Source organism: Felis catus, chromosome A2 (assembly GCF_018350175.1).
Source record: "Felis catus isolate Fca126 chromosome A2, F.catus_Fca126_mat1.0, whole genome shotgun sequence".
NCBI classification, from domain to species: domain Eukaryota; kingdom Metazoa; phylum Chordata; class Mammalia; order Carnivora; family Felidae; genus Felis; species Felis catus.
Genome location: NC_058369.1, coordinates 78923250 through 78937908, shown reverse-complemented (window position 1 = coordinate 78937908; position 14659 = coordinate 78923250). Strand labels below are relative to the sequence as shown.

At 48.2% G+C, this 14659-nt stretch overlaps 1 protein-coding gene across 1 annotated transcript in view; it reads left to right on the top strand.

Moving 5' to 3' along the window:
* CDHR3 (cadherin related family member 3) overlaps positions 1-14659 on the top strand; it is a 66053-nt gene that overhangs the window by 34696 nt on the left and 16698 nt on the right. Inside the window, exons 7-11 of the mRNA XM_045052264.1 lie at positions 2582-2730; positions 4948-5137; positions 11406-11577; positions 13105-13207; positions 14093-14191. Coding sequence (XP_044908199.1) covers positions 2582-2730; positions 4948-5137; positions 11406-11577; positions 13105-13207; positions 14093-14191 — 713 coding nt within the window. The remainder of the gene's footprint in view (positions 1-2581; positions 2731-4947; positions 5138-11405; positions 11578-13104; positions 13208-14092; positions 14192-14659) is intronic.

The following is a 14659-nucleotide window of genomic DNA, read 5'->3' as shown; positions in this document are numbered from 1 at the left end:
AGCCCCTCCCCCTAGTTGTGACAATCAACATAATCACCCCCAGCTGAGAACCACTGTCTTGGAAGAAGGGAGGGTAGGAGGAAGAAGATTCTCCTCCCAAGGTGTCCTCTGTCCTATGACAGGTTGGCTATCTGTGGTTGTCACCTCTGCTGTTTCCTTACGAGAATTCTTTCTCAAACTTTAAAAAAAAATTTTTTTAACGTTTATTTATTTTTGAGACAGAGAGAGACAGAGCACGAACAGGGGAGGGTCAGAGAGAGGGAGACACAGAATCTGAAACAGGCTCCAGGCTCTGAGCTGTCAGCACAGAGCCCAACGCAGGGCTCGAACTCACAGACCGCGAGATCATGACCTGAGCCAAAGTCAGCCGCTTAACCAACTGAGCCACCCCGGCGCCCCAGAATTCTTTCTCAAACTTTAAAGTGCATACAAATCCCCGGGCATCTTGTGAAAATGCGGATCTCGATTCAGTGGTCTGCAGCTGGCCCGAGTTCTGCATTCAGATCCAGAATCCCCAGGGAGCCTGTGGACCATGCAGTGACCACACGTTAAGAAGCAGAGGCAAGGTGGGGCGCCTGGGTGGCGCAGTCGGTTGAGCGTCCGACTTCAGCCAGGTCACGATCTCGCGGTCCGTGAGTTCGAGCCCTGCGTCAGGCTCTGGGCTGATGGCTCAGAGCCTGGAGCCTGTTTCCGATTCTGTGTCTCCCTCTCTCTCTGCCCCTCCCCCGTTCATGCTCTGTCTCTCTCTGTCCCCAAAATAAATAAACGTTGGAAAAAAAAAATTAAAAAGAAAAAGAAGCAGAGGCAAGGTAGCACAGAGGTCCTCGAAATCTCTTTGTTGGAAGTTAACGGAACCCACTCAGAGTAACCAAAGAAAAAAACAGAACACCTTAGAAACAGGGACTCTCACATAACGGACGTAGGGGCTTTGGGAGCTGGGGCTACCTCCTTCTCCCCTCTGGCTCCAGTTTTGTTTCCTGCCCCTTGCCCCTCACACCCCACTTAGCTATTCCTGACCCATCAGTAGGCCACCCCCAGATTCACTGAGAAGGGGGTCAGGCAAGTAAATGGATCAATGGGCAGCCTCCATGAGGCATTGGGAGGGGAGAGGTTTAGAGCACTGGGGTGGCCTCTTGGCCTAAACAAGATTACTGTCCCCCCAACAATGGGGAGCACCAACAGGAGGTCACCTTGGGAATGTTGTCGGGGGTGGGGGGCAGGCTCAGGACTCAGGAGGAAGCCCCGGTGAGAGAGAGCCTGGTTGCAGCCTCTCTCTGCCTGCCTCTGATGCTGGCTGAAGGATCCCTCTCCTTCTTCCCTCTGGTCCCATCTACCCTACAGAGAGGATGAGACAGAACCGAAGAAAAATTCTGAGCTCATGAAATGAATGCGATCATTTAAACCTGAAATATAGAGTTCCCCTCTAAAGGAAGATCCCACGTGGGAAAATCCTAACTTACAAAACTGGTAAATCAGAGGTGATTATTTGCCCCACTGAAATGATTTCCCTTGGCAAAAAGATTTCCTGCAGGGTTATTCCAAACAATAAACCTTCCTTGGTGCATTCAAAATTACTCAATGTACCCAAGTTGTGTAGTTAAAGCCTTGAACCTCTCTGTCTTATTATCAGCCTTTTCCAAAGACAGTGGGAGTCTGAGGAAGATGGGTGGGTTGGCGGTTTGGTGGTATCTTGTAAGAAGTCATCCATGGAGGACAAGTGCACTGACCTTGGCTTCTGCCAGAGGGGGGCTCATTCCTCCGTTCAGAGACCTGACCTTAAGATAAATGCAACTCAGAAAGGTGCACAAGTTCTGTATGTAAATTCTGCCTCCTCAGGCAAAAAAAGGTGGGGTGGAGGGGCGCCTGGGTGGCTCAGTAGGTTAAGTGTCCGACTTCCGCTCAGGTCATGATCTCACAGTTCATGAGTTCGAGCCACGTGTAGGACTCTGTGCTGACCGCTCGGAGCCTGGAGCTTGCTTCGGATTCTGTGTCTCCCTCTCTCTCTGCCCCTCCCCTGCTTTCACTCTGTCTCTCTCCCTCTCTCAAAAATAAACACTAAAAAAAATTATTTAAAAAATAACCAAAAAGACAAAGAAAAAATAAAAAGTGTTTGCAGTTTATTATCACAGCTTCCTGTGCCAGCCATAGGGTGGGAGTCAGGAATCTGTTAGCTGTGGACATTGTGTCCAGATGGATTTCGTAAAATAATTCAGGGAGCTTTTGCACAAGAATTGCAGAAGGAGAGAAGATGGCTGGATAGGCCAACTATCCTTATTGCGAAAGATGTTAATGCCCCGGCTGATCTGAAAAGGCATCAAGCGTGTGCAGAGTCAGAGGCCGAGGCCACTGTAAATGGTTGCAGTAACAGCGTGGCACTTTCTTCGCATCCACAGGGACGGGAGCTCTGGAAATACAAAAGCCGGCCACCCCTCCTTTCAGCTGCTGAGTTCTCTTTCTGAGTGAGCAGATGCAAGTTCAAAAGCTCAGTGCTATATTTAGCACTAACCAAAATACCCACCTCCCAGACTCCTCCCTCCCGTGCCCCTGAAAATTAGCTGTGTCTGCTGTACTTCTGCTCCAGCCCAGCACGAGTGTACTCGATTCCCGAGGAGCTGGATGCGGGCACCATTGTGGCCAATATCACAGCTGAGGACCCCGATGATAAAGGTTCTACCGGCTTCCTTCTCTACAGCATCACCACTGCTAACAGCTATTTCGTGATCAACCAGTGTAAGTCACACACACACACACACACACACACACACACACACACACTCATTCACCTTTCTGTGCATCTTTAATCTATCCATTTGGATTGTTTTACAAATATTTTATCTGTCTTTTGGTCTGGGGCATCCCTTTCTGTCTGGAGTATTATAACTTACCGGGGTAATAGGTGTATTAAAAGCAGCTGGCAGAGGGGCCGGGGACTCTGAATGGGGGCCCCAGGGTGGCCGGCTATATCACATCACTACTTCACCGTTGAAGCAGGTGGGTATCTAACAATGGATGAGTGCACTCTCCTGAGGGTACCTTGAAGTCTTCTGAAAAGAGAATCCACATCAGCACTGTCCAAAATAAATAGAGTGGAAGCCCACGTATGTAATTTTTTTAATGTTTATCTTTTGAGAGAGAGTGCAAGCAAGGGAGGGGCAGAGAGAGGGGGACAGAGAGAGGATCCCAAGCAGGCTCCGAGTCATCAGTACAGAGCTTGATGCAGGGCTCGCACTCATGAACTGTGACATCATGACCTGAGCCAAAACCAGGAGTTGGATACTTAACTGACTGAGCCACCCAGGTGCCCCTGCCCACATATGTAATTTTAAAGTTCAGTAGCCACATGTTTAAAAAGTAAAAATAAACAGGCGAAACGAACTTTCATAAGGCATTTTATGGAACCCAACACATCCAAAATATTGTCATTAACATGTAACTAATATTTTAGAGTTACTTGTGGCATATTTAACATGATCATTTGTTTTACCGAGTCTTTAAAGCATTTTGTACTTACCACACATTGCAATTTGGACTAGCCACATTTAAGTGCTAAAGAGCCACATGTGGCTAGTGGTTACCATGTTGGACTGCATCAATCTAGATCAATCTCCTGGGTTGCTGGGAGTTACTTTCCCATCTAAACATGTCAGTGTGGAGAAGGAGAGTTTCCCCCTCCTGTGTTAGCCATCTTTTATTGGGGTCTTAGCATACACCAGGTGCTATATACTAGGTGATGTACATGTATTCCATCTTAAGAACTCAACACAGCAAGCCAATATGCTATCATAACCCACACTTCGTAGATGAGGAAAATAAAGCTTGGAGAGAGACTTGGACAGGGTAAGTGACTTGTCCAAGGCCTCAGAGCTTGTGGGTTGTGAAGCAGAGATACAGACAGACCAAAGGCTGTGGCTCCAGAGCCCCCCTCCTAGGCTACATCACCTCTTAAGCTTCTATCACGTCCTTCCAAAGGACTTCACTTTACATGATTTTGTGGAGCCCAGCATCAGACAATCCCAGAAACACAATGTGCTATTTGCCACATAGGCTTTACAGCAAAGGATGTCTGGTCCTAGGAGAGGCAGGCCAAGGCAATAATTGTGCCTTATCTCTGAAAACTTTCTAGTGTCCTGTCATCAAGGACCTCATTTGTCTGATGGTATAGCAATGAACAACCATGGCTTAGAATTCTGTTCACTCTAGTATTGCAAATGCAATGTTTAACAAACGCAGTGGGTTTTTGGAGTGTATTAAGACTCTGAAAAAAAAATTAAAAAAAAAAAAAAAGTCCTTGAGTTCGAGCCCCGCATCAGGCTCTGTGCTGATGGCTCAGAGCCTGGAGCCTGTTTCAGATTCTGTGTCTCCCTGTCTCTGACCCTCCCCCCATTCATGCTGTGTCTCTCTCTGTCTCAAAAATAAACGTTAAAAAAAAAAAAGTAAAAAAAAAAAAAGACTCTGGTTGCAAGTAACAGAAACGAAAGCAAGCCAAACCAAGCTCGAGGAAAAAAAAAAAAAGGTAGGGGACACATATCAGCAGGACCCTGGGTAGCTCATGAGGCACAGGAAAGGTGTGAACTGACTCTGCCCCGACCACCCTTGCAGCTAGAGTTCTGGTCTCTGACCTGTAACTCCCCTGTTAGCCTGACTTGTGTCTCTCTGTTACACATTCCCCAGTAAGAGAACTAGTGGGTCAAACTGGAGTCAGCTGGTCTGGTCAGCTATAGGTAAGGAACAGCTGCCAGGGGCCCAACCCTGAAGTTAGAGGTGAAAAGTTCTAGAAGGGTCAGGCTAAGCACCCCGATCAATGTCTAATCCAGGAACTTACATGAGTTTGTAAACACGTGTTTGTACAAAGGGTATTCTCCATGCAAGCCAGTCCTCCTATCACAATGATCATTCCAATCGCCTTCAAGTCTCCAAAGAGTGATGTCCTTGCATTTGCCTCCTTAGTGACCGGTACGATCCAAGTGGCCCACAGGCTAGACCGAGATGCAGGTCAATTAAGACAAAATCCCACCATTTCTCTGGAAGTTCTGGTGAAGGACAGACCCTCGGGGGGTCAAGAGAATCGCATGCAGATAACCTTCGTTGTGGAAGACATTAATGACAACGCTCCTACGTGCACCAAGTTCACCTTCAGGTAGTCACGTGCGGGGCGGCTCCCCTCTTTGGTGGTCCTCAAACTTGTGGCTTCTCTGACAGGAATCAAAGAATCATGGGCACCTGGGACAGGCCTCAAGAACGTAAGCCAACATACTTGAGGTGTCTGATTTGATAGGTTTTTCTTTCTTGATCCTTTTTTTCTTCCTTCTCTTTATTTTCTTTCTTTTACATTGATTCCTTCCTCCACTTTTGTACTCTGGCCAAAAAAAAAAAAAAAAAAAATTCTTGCTCTCTTCTATAGCGTGTTCACTTTCTTTGGTGAAAAGTACCACGGGGATTTGTGAGACCCTCTCTGGAGTGTGCCTTTTCTTTATTTTGCCTCCAGTGGCAAGACAGTGCTGTTAGCAGTTATAATAGATACTTGACACTTAGGATCAGTAGCCGGGAGCTCCCAGAGAAACACACCACTAGGAATAGGAATAAATCAAACCAAGTATTTACTTAAAACAAAACAAAGCGTCTAATTCACCTTACACCACTTAGTTGCCCATACACAAAAGGCAACCAAAAGGGGGGAAATGCAGAAACAAGTGATTTTGCACATTTTGACCTATTCTTTGTGTCACAATCTATTCAGTGTTAGTTAAAAATAAGGTCTCTTGGGGTGCCTGGGTGGCTCTGTCGGTTGAGTGTCCGACTTCGGCTCAGGTCATGATCTCGCAGTCCTGAGTTCGAGCCCCACGTCGGGCTCTGTGCTGACCGCTCAGAGCCTGGAGCCTGTTTCGGATTCTGTGTTTCCCTCTCTCTCTGCCCCTCCCCCATTCATGCTCTGTCTCTCTCTGTCTCAAAAATAAATAAACATTAAAAAATTAAAAAAAAAAAATAAGGTCCCTTGGGGTGCCTGGGTGGCTCCGTCGGTTGAGTGTCCGACTTCAGCTCAGGTCATGATCTCACAGTTTGTGAGTTCGAGCCCCACACCGGGCTCCTTGAGGATAGTTCAGAGCCTGGAGCCTGCTTTGGATTCTGTGTGTCTCTCTCTCTCTGCTCCTCCCCCACTTGTGCTCTCTCTCTCAAAAAAATAAATAAACATTAAACAAATTTTTTTAAATAAAAATAAGGCCCCTTGTGTCTGGTTCAATACGCCTTTTTGAAAATGGCACTATCTCCCTACTAAGTATTTTGTCTAAATGCCATATCAGTATTCCCGGGGTTACTTGCTTCTCTGTGGCTTCTTACTTGCTAGTCTCCAGTCTTTTGGAACGATGAAGGTGGCTCCTTACGGGGGCGGGAGGGCACCTCCACAGTGACACTGGTATCTGGAGAGTGCCCTACATCTGGAGCAGGGTTCAATCACGTCCAAGCAGGTCCCCTTTTCAGAGGTCCCCACGGTGAGAGTCCTCCTCTGAGTTCATTTTGACAGATTTTGCAAGGTCACTTTTTAAGCTCCAGGTGACTTTGGACACAGATCCAATCTATAGTGTGGCCATGCAAAGGACAAAGGACCCTAGGACAAAGGGCAAAGATTGTCGAGGGTTAGCAATAGAAATATAAATAAATTCCTTTATTATGGGTATGAACGTCTCCCTGTTTTCTCCGTTGCCATGCCCAGCATGATGCTAAAATTCAGTGTGGCCTAGAGTCTGGTATCAGAACAATTAAACCCAGTTTTGGACACATCCTACTTGTGTCTCCAGATCCAGCCTCCACACTACACCACCCTGCTCTGTGGGGGGCTGACCCATGTGGTTAGCGCTTGGCCCCCGTTCCTGCAGCTTCTGGTTGGCCAATGGGAAGCCCTGGAAAAAGGGGCAGAGTAAAGTCGGGGTATTTACCCATCTGGCTCCATGCCTGTTAGCTGGAGATGTCCCCCCACCTCCTGAAATCTCCATATCCTATAAGCCAGTCCTCTGCACAGCCATCTGTCTCTTTCCAGCTTCGGGAACTGCTCCCTCCACAGGCTCCTCTGGGCCGAGAGGTGGTAAAGGAGCTCCACTCTTACCCGCCCTGAGAGTCCTGCTCTTCCCTTGGGATTTCCATAAACCCAGTGTGTGCACCTTTGTAATAGTCCCTTTATCAAACCCTCCTAGAATTATCCTAATTTGCCATCTGCTGCCTGCTGAGGCCCCCATGAAGTCAATAATAGCCTTGACCAGGTGATAGGCTTCTATCCCAACCCTAACCTAAGAGTCTGTTTGATGGGTGGGAATGGTTGCCTTGGGTAGTTAGGGTTGTGACTTCCACACTCTCACACGCAGAAATGGAACCCACCTCTGGAAACTGAGTCTGGGCCCGGGGGATGGAGCAGAGATGACATGTGGGGTCACACTTTCTTTGAAAATTGAAATCTATGCTAGCACTCTTGGGTGGCTCTGTGCACCGGGGGCGGGAGGATTTCCTGTCCTAATGCCCTGCCCTGCTGGGTCCTCCCTGCTTTTCTTTGCTCCGCTACCCTGAGAAGTGGAGGGTGTGGGTTGAGGCGTCAGAACTCTGAGAAGCAATGACTGCAGAGAACCACGCTGTCTCCAACCTTCCTTGTGCACTTCCTCCCCTCCTGGTGCACTTCTGCAAGCGCGTCCTGTGGCTTCCTGCAATCCAGACTCCCCGGGCATGTGGAATGACGGTTTGCAGACTGCATTCCATAGCAGCTGGCAAAACCACAATGTGAATATTCTCGACTGTCCGGGCAAGCCCATGAAGAGCTCTGTTCTTGATAATCTTCTCTCTAAATTAGCCCTGAAGGTCAATGCCAGGGAGTAACCGGACTAATGGTATTGATGACTGAAGTAGCTCTAAGCAATGTCGCTCCTCAGGGCTTGTCCAACCTGCAGGTAGCCTGTGAAAGCCGAGATGTGAGGAGGGGCCACAGAAGGGCTCCTTCTGCAGTCCCGGAGGTGGAAGTCTCGATTCCAAAAACCTGGCCCCATTTGCAAACTCCAGGGGCATCACCCACCACCTACCCTTACCACCTTCTCCACTCCCACCATGCCAGAGCACCCAGGCGGGTCAAAACCACACAGAACAGGACGGTGCAGCCACCAGCTCTGACAACACATGTCCCTGAAGATTTATTCCTTCTTCAGGGCTCTTGGCATGGTCCCGGCAGGGGAGTCTGGGAGAGCAGGTAGAAGAGAGTGGGAGGGCGCCAGCAGGCAGTGGGTCCGAGGTAGGCAGCTGTGTGCCCAGCCCCCGGCCGCCCCCCTGGGTCACACGGTCCCCGCAGGCTCTCTGGCCGGCCTAGAGATGGAGATAGCCCTTAGCGCTGAGGCCCCTGCGGCTTTCCCAGGCTGGTGATGAATGAGCCCTGGGCTGGGAGGAGGCATCAAAGGCGCCGTGACAGCCCCCGCTCTGGTTGTAAATTGTCCTGCGCTTGGCTGAAGGCGCTTCGCAAGCGGTTTGTGAGCCAGAGGCGGAGAAGGTCAGCACACTCTGACTGCTGCTGGGCTAGTCACCTTTGCGTGGGAAGGGAACGTGGTCAGATGGCTGGGAGGGAGGGCAGCGGCCTTTGAGGCAGGGCTTGATGAATGAGGGGGAAGCGGCTTTCCAAGTCACACATTTGGGGGAAAATTTCTGACCGTCAGGGAAGAATGAAAACATGCTAGGCAGCCCTGAGAGGCGGAGTGCGTGACAGGTCTGGCTTCGGGATCCTGGATTCCTTGGATGATGCATCACCTTGGCTTCCAGAGAGTTGGAGTCGAGGTCCAGATCCCCAAACTGTCTGTGGGCCTGGAGATTCACTGATGGGCCTTAAATAGAATTTACTAACACAAACAATAGAGAAGCATGCCTGCCTGGACCAGCTTTGTTGGACAGGTCTTGAAACCACTCTGAACCACTCTTTCTTCACCTGTAAAATGGAGACAAGAATCCAAAGCTCTTGAAGGTCAGAGAATTAGAGATAGTGTTTTTTTGTTTGTTTTTTCAGTTTTGGTTTTTGGGGTTTTTTTTAAAACCTTTTTTTAATGTTTGTTTGTTTTGAGAGAGAGAGAGAGAGAGAGAGCATGAGCAGGGGAGGGGCAGAGAGAGAGGGAGACACAGAATTCCAAGCAGCACAGAGCCTTATGTGGGGCTCGAGCTCACGAACTGCAAGATCATGACTTGAGCCGAAACCAAGAGTTGAACACTTAACCAACTGAGCCACCCAAGATGCCCCTTGAGTTTTTTGTTCGTTTGTTTGTTTGTTTTGAGAGAGAAAAAGACAAAGAGAGAATCTTAAGCAGGCTCCACACCCAGCATGGAGCCCCACACAGGGCTAAATCTCACCACTCTGAGATCATGACCTGAGCTGAAATCAAGAGTCCAATGCTTAACTGACTGAGCCTTTCAGGCATCCCTAGAGATACTGTTTTTAAATTGCTTGTTATGATACAGTATATAGTTGATGTTTAATAAGTGATACCTATTCTAAGCACTTATGAATAAAACTATGACTTTGTACAGTCAAGACAGGAATGAAAATATTTGGACCCCGATTCTGCTGAAACAGAGGTTGTCTTTGCCAAAGATGCACCTGTCAGAAAAAATGCTTTCCAGGAAATAAGCCCAGTTATCCTCAACAGCCCCAAACCATCCTTGCTGTCAGATGTTTCTCTTCAGACATCTGTTGAGCCCAGATCCCACATTAGATGCCATTAAGAGATGATGTGGGGGAGCCTGGGTGGCTCAGTCGGTTGAGCATCTGGCCTCGGCTCAGGTCATGATCTCTCAGTTCGTGAATTCGAGCCCCATGTTGGGCTCTGTGCTGACAGCTCAGAGCCGGAGTCTGTTTCAGATTCTGTGTCTCCCTCTCTCTCTGTCCCTCTGTCCCTCCCCACTCATTCTCTCTCTCTCTCTCTCTCTCTCTCTCTCAAATAAATAAATAAAAACTTCAATTAAAAAACACCCCTAGGGGCCTGGGTGGCTCAGTCAGTTAAGCACCTGACCTTGGCTCAGGTCATGATCTCACCACTCATGAGTTCGAGCCCCGTGTTGGGCTCTGTGCTGAAAGCTCAGAGCCTGGAGCCTGCTTCCAGTTCTGTGTCTCCCTCTCTCTCTGACCCTCTCCCACTCATGCTCTGTCTCTTTCTCTCAAAAATAAATGAACGTTAAAAAAAAATTTTAAAAAAAAAAGAACACTTCTAGGGGCACCTGGGTGCCTCAGTCAGTTAAGTGTCTGACTTTGGCTCAGGTCATGATCTTGCGGTCTGTGAGTTCGAGCCCCGTGTCAGGCTCTGTGCTGATAGCTCAGAGGCTGGAGCCTGCTTTGGATTCTGTGTCTCATCTCTCTCTGTCCCCACCCCTGCTCATGCTCTGTCTCTCTCTCTCTCTCAAAAATAACTAAACATTAAAAAAAAAACACACACTTCTATTGGGTGAATGATACTAAGGTGTTAGGAGATGCTTTTAGGACATCAGAGGTATTAGAACACAGGTGACAGAATACCCAATTTTCAAATCATGGGAAGTGAGGCGTGCAGGGGTCCAGGATTCTCCCTAACCGGGTCATAAACCCCTGGCAGGCAGGACAGAATTTCTATTTCCCTATTATTCTTCTTCACAGCTGCGCTAGTCTCCTGGGTCAACATTCATTCATCCAACAAACATTAGTGAGCATGCCAAGAACAAAGCAGACAGAGGTCCCTGTCCTCATGGAGCTTACTTTCCAGGAGGAGAAATAGGAGATAAACAGGATAAATAAATAACCATGTAGTGTATTGGAAAACGGTCACGCTAAGGACGAAAAATGAAGGAGGGGAACAGGAAAGGGAGCAAGGGGCGGGAGAGGCTGACATTTCAGAGAGGGTCACCAGGGTGGCCTCTTGAGAAGGTGACACTGATTGGAGACTAAAGGAAGTGCACATGTGAGCCATTTGGACATGTGGGAAGAAGGGCATTGTGAAGCTAGTGGGATGGCCTGAGGCCAGAGCATGGGGAGAGTTGGAGGACCACCAGGAGGCTCAAGGTGGGAGCAGACAAGGAGCCTTTGAGCAGATGAGCTCAGACAGGTAAGGCAAGGCAGGGGCGCACATCGGGAAGAGCCCCCTGGATCAAAGTGAGGACTTGGAGTGAAATGAGAAGCCGTGTGGGATTTAGGAGCAGAGGAGTGAGGTGACCTGACATTTTAACAGGATCCCTCCGGCTGCTGTGTTAAGAATAGTCTGAAAGGAGGGAAGGGCAGAGCAGGGAACCCATTAGGCGGTAACCACAATGACTGCGGACTGGCTTTGAACGGAAATTAAAGCAGAGGTGTCTAGCCCAGGGCCCCTGTCAGGAGCAACACTCAATCACCATTTGTTGGGGGAAAATATTGAATCGTGTCTTTTCGCCAGCATTATGGTGCCTGAAAGAGCAGCCAAGGGGACGTCGCTCCTGGACCTGAACAAGTTCTGCTCTGACGATGACAGCGAAGCACCAAACAACCGATTCAACTTCAGCTCGCCATCTGGAGTGGGGGTTAGCGGCAGATTTTCACAGGATCCAGCTGGCTCTGGGAAAATCGTGGTCAGTTCATGGTCGTTGCCTCATTGAAAGGGCATCGGGGGAGCTGGTGTGATATGCCTAGTGCTTTTGCTGCCCCGTAGAGAGCAATTTCCAAGGTAACTCCTTCCTCGAAGCGACGGTAACCGGTAACCGACAAACTTAATAGTGACTCTGGTTTCCCCATTTGCTCTTTATTTTACCCAAGTTCCGGGAATCATTTGTTATGCATAGTTGTGCCTGGGGTGCTAAGGACTGGATTCTTTCCTGAGATTGCAATTTGGCATGTCTGTTCAGTGCGGTGCTTGCAGTCACATTAAAGCCCTCTGGGCTCGTGCACTTTTGTTTCCTTGAGTGCCCGTCTCTGGCCCAGAGAGGTCCGAGGGGAGAGAAAGCCAGCCCAGGGCCCTGAGTGTATCTTGCCAAATTCAGCATCGTGCAACCACTGGATATCCAACAGAGAATGAGGAAATGGGGGTGTGTAGGTGCCCCACTCCACAGCGTCTCCACAGGGGCAGAAGCAGAATTGGAAGACAGACGGCTGGCCGTAAAAAGCGGGTCTCAATGAGCTGTGCACCTTTCCCTACAGGGCTCCTGCCAGAGGGTGACGGGGAAGGAGAGGAAAGTGGAAGGCAGAAGAAGGTGGGGGCGTGGTCTGGGAGTAGGGGGAGGTCTTTGCCTCAGAGATAGAGCCTCAGGGAGGAGAACAGGCAGCCCCCAGGCATCCTGTCTCCACCTCTCATCCCAAGCCCTTGTTCCACCCCCAAGAAAGTCTGACCAATTTAATGCACACGTGTCAGCTGAGAGATAATTTCTACTTTTTTCTGTTTAGGAAATTAATACATCTTCACTGTAGAATGTAGAAAACACAAATGGCATTACCATTCAGTGATAGCCACTACTAACATTTTGATATATTACCCTCTTGTCTTCTCCATGCATAGATTTTATGTATATTCCATAAACATTTCATTTCATTTATTTGTTTAGTTTATTTATTTACTTTGAAAGAGAAAGAGCACACACACAAGCAGAAAAGGGGCAGAGAGAGAGAGAGAGAGAGAGAGAGAGAGAACAAAGGACTCCCAAGCAGGCTCCACACTGTCAGCACAGAGCCCGATGTGGGGCTCAAACCTGCGAACCATGAGATCATGACCTGAGCTGAAATCAACAGTCGGACGCTTAACCTGCTGAAGCCACCCAGGCGCCCCAGCTGCATAAATATTTCAAATGATGGAAACATCCCTGCATATGGGATTCTATATTGTGTTTCTCTTCAACTAAGCTGAGACCTTGAGCCCCTACTGTTGGACAGTAGTGCTTGACGAATGTCTTGAAACATAGATCCTCTCCTGGTAAATTCTTCTGAATCAATTCCCCAGCAGTGAGCAAAGCTATGGATGTAACTCATTAAAGCTCCTCTAATAGGCAACCTGCTTTCCAGAAAGGTTTTACATATCCAGTAACAGTGTATGAAAATGTCTTCTCTGTTGGTTGAATTAAAAGGATTGTTTTTACTCTGTGCAATGTGATATCTCTGTTTTAATCTAGCTGATTGGTGACCTAGATTATGAAAATACAAGCAATCTAGCAGCTGGCAATACGTATGCTGTGATAATCCAGGTTCAGGATGTTGCCCCTCCTTACCACAAAAGCAAGTATCATTTTTATCGACTTCATGAAGCTTTATTTCAGGTAGCAACAACTAAACTGTGCTAGGCAGTACTCAGTATTGGGGTAGACATTTGTGTTCAAAAGGAGACCTCAGAAACCCAAACACTTGGGAATCAGCCCAGCCTCCTCCTGTCCTTTGCCAGGCACGTGTAACCGGTCTCCAGGTCCTTTCTCCTGCCCTGCCCCCATCTGCTAGCAGTGCTAGAATGCAGAACCTCTTCTTTCTTGGCTCAGTTATAACACTAAGAGTCTTTGAAGGATCTTTCTGTCTGGCTTTTGTCTTGCCCTTTTCCGGGGCACACTCCGCATTCTGACAGTGATTTTCAGGAAATGCAAATACCATTATATCACTTCTTCGCTGAAAGCCCTCCAAGTGTCTCCCGGTAGCTGTCAAGTTCAAATTCAAAGTCTCTGGCTTGGCACACAAGGACCTTCATCTCTGGCCCCTGCCTGACTCTCTGGTTTCAGCTCTGGTTGCCCAGCCCTAAGCTCCCCCTTTTTCCAACAAGGCCACCAGCTTGCAGTTTTCCTGCGAGAGTCGTGCAGTTCTATACTTCGGTATCCATGCGCATGCCCAGAACCCCCCCCCCCCACTCCACCCTGGCCCCATTTGTGTAACTCTAAATATCCCCGTGAGCCAGCCTGCCCTCCCTCTGGTGTCCACAGTGACCTGTACATGTATTTAGTAAAGGGCCACTGCCCTATGCATTGTGAAGGCAGGACCCACCAGGTCTCATTCACCTTGCACCCTCTTTATTTTGCTCAGAGCCTGGTACACAGCGGGTGCTTTAAACATGATGAATAAACATATGAGTGAGAATGGGGTATTACAATTAAAAAAATTTTTTTCTATCTCTGCTTTTAGATAACATCTACATTTACATACTCACGGAGCCAGAAAATGAGTTTCCTCTTGTCTTTGATAGCCCATCCTACGTATTTGATGTGTCAGAATTAAGGCCAGGTAAGTAGCAGACAAGACCCAGACCCCAGTGCTCTTGATAGACTCCTCCATCCAAACGCACCCTTAGCAGAGGGGAAGTTCCCTCCAGCACAAGGGCTCCACGTGGTGTTGTGCACAGCAACTCACAGCTCATCCGTGTTTATTGCACCTCTTATTTCTTTTTAAATTGTCCTCACTGCTGAGGAGCCCTTCAGGTGAAACCTAGATTTTGAAAACTATTGTTTAAACTGCATTTCTCCAAACCCCTGATTGCTTCCTTGTCTGCGTGCCTGATTCTGCTAATCTTCCCTTTTTTGTAGCCTAAGTTTTCCCTTGGTCTCCACTGTGATTTTTATCCAGCTCGCTCAGAGAATAGAAATTTAAAAATAGAGAAAAGATTTCCCACTTGTAGGTTTCCTTCATTTAAAAACAAAATAAAGACATTTTATCTCCCATAATAGGATTCCCTGTTTTTGCCCTTTGTTGACA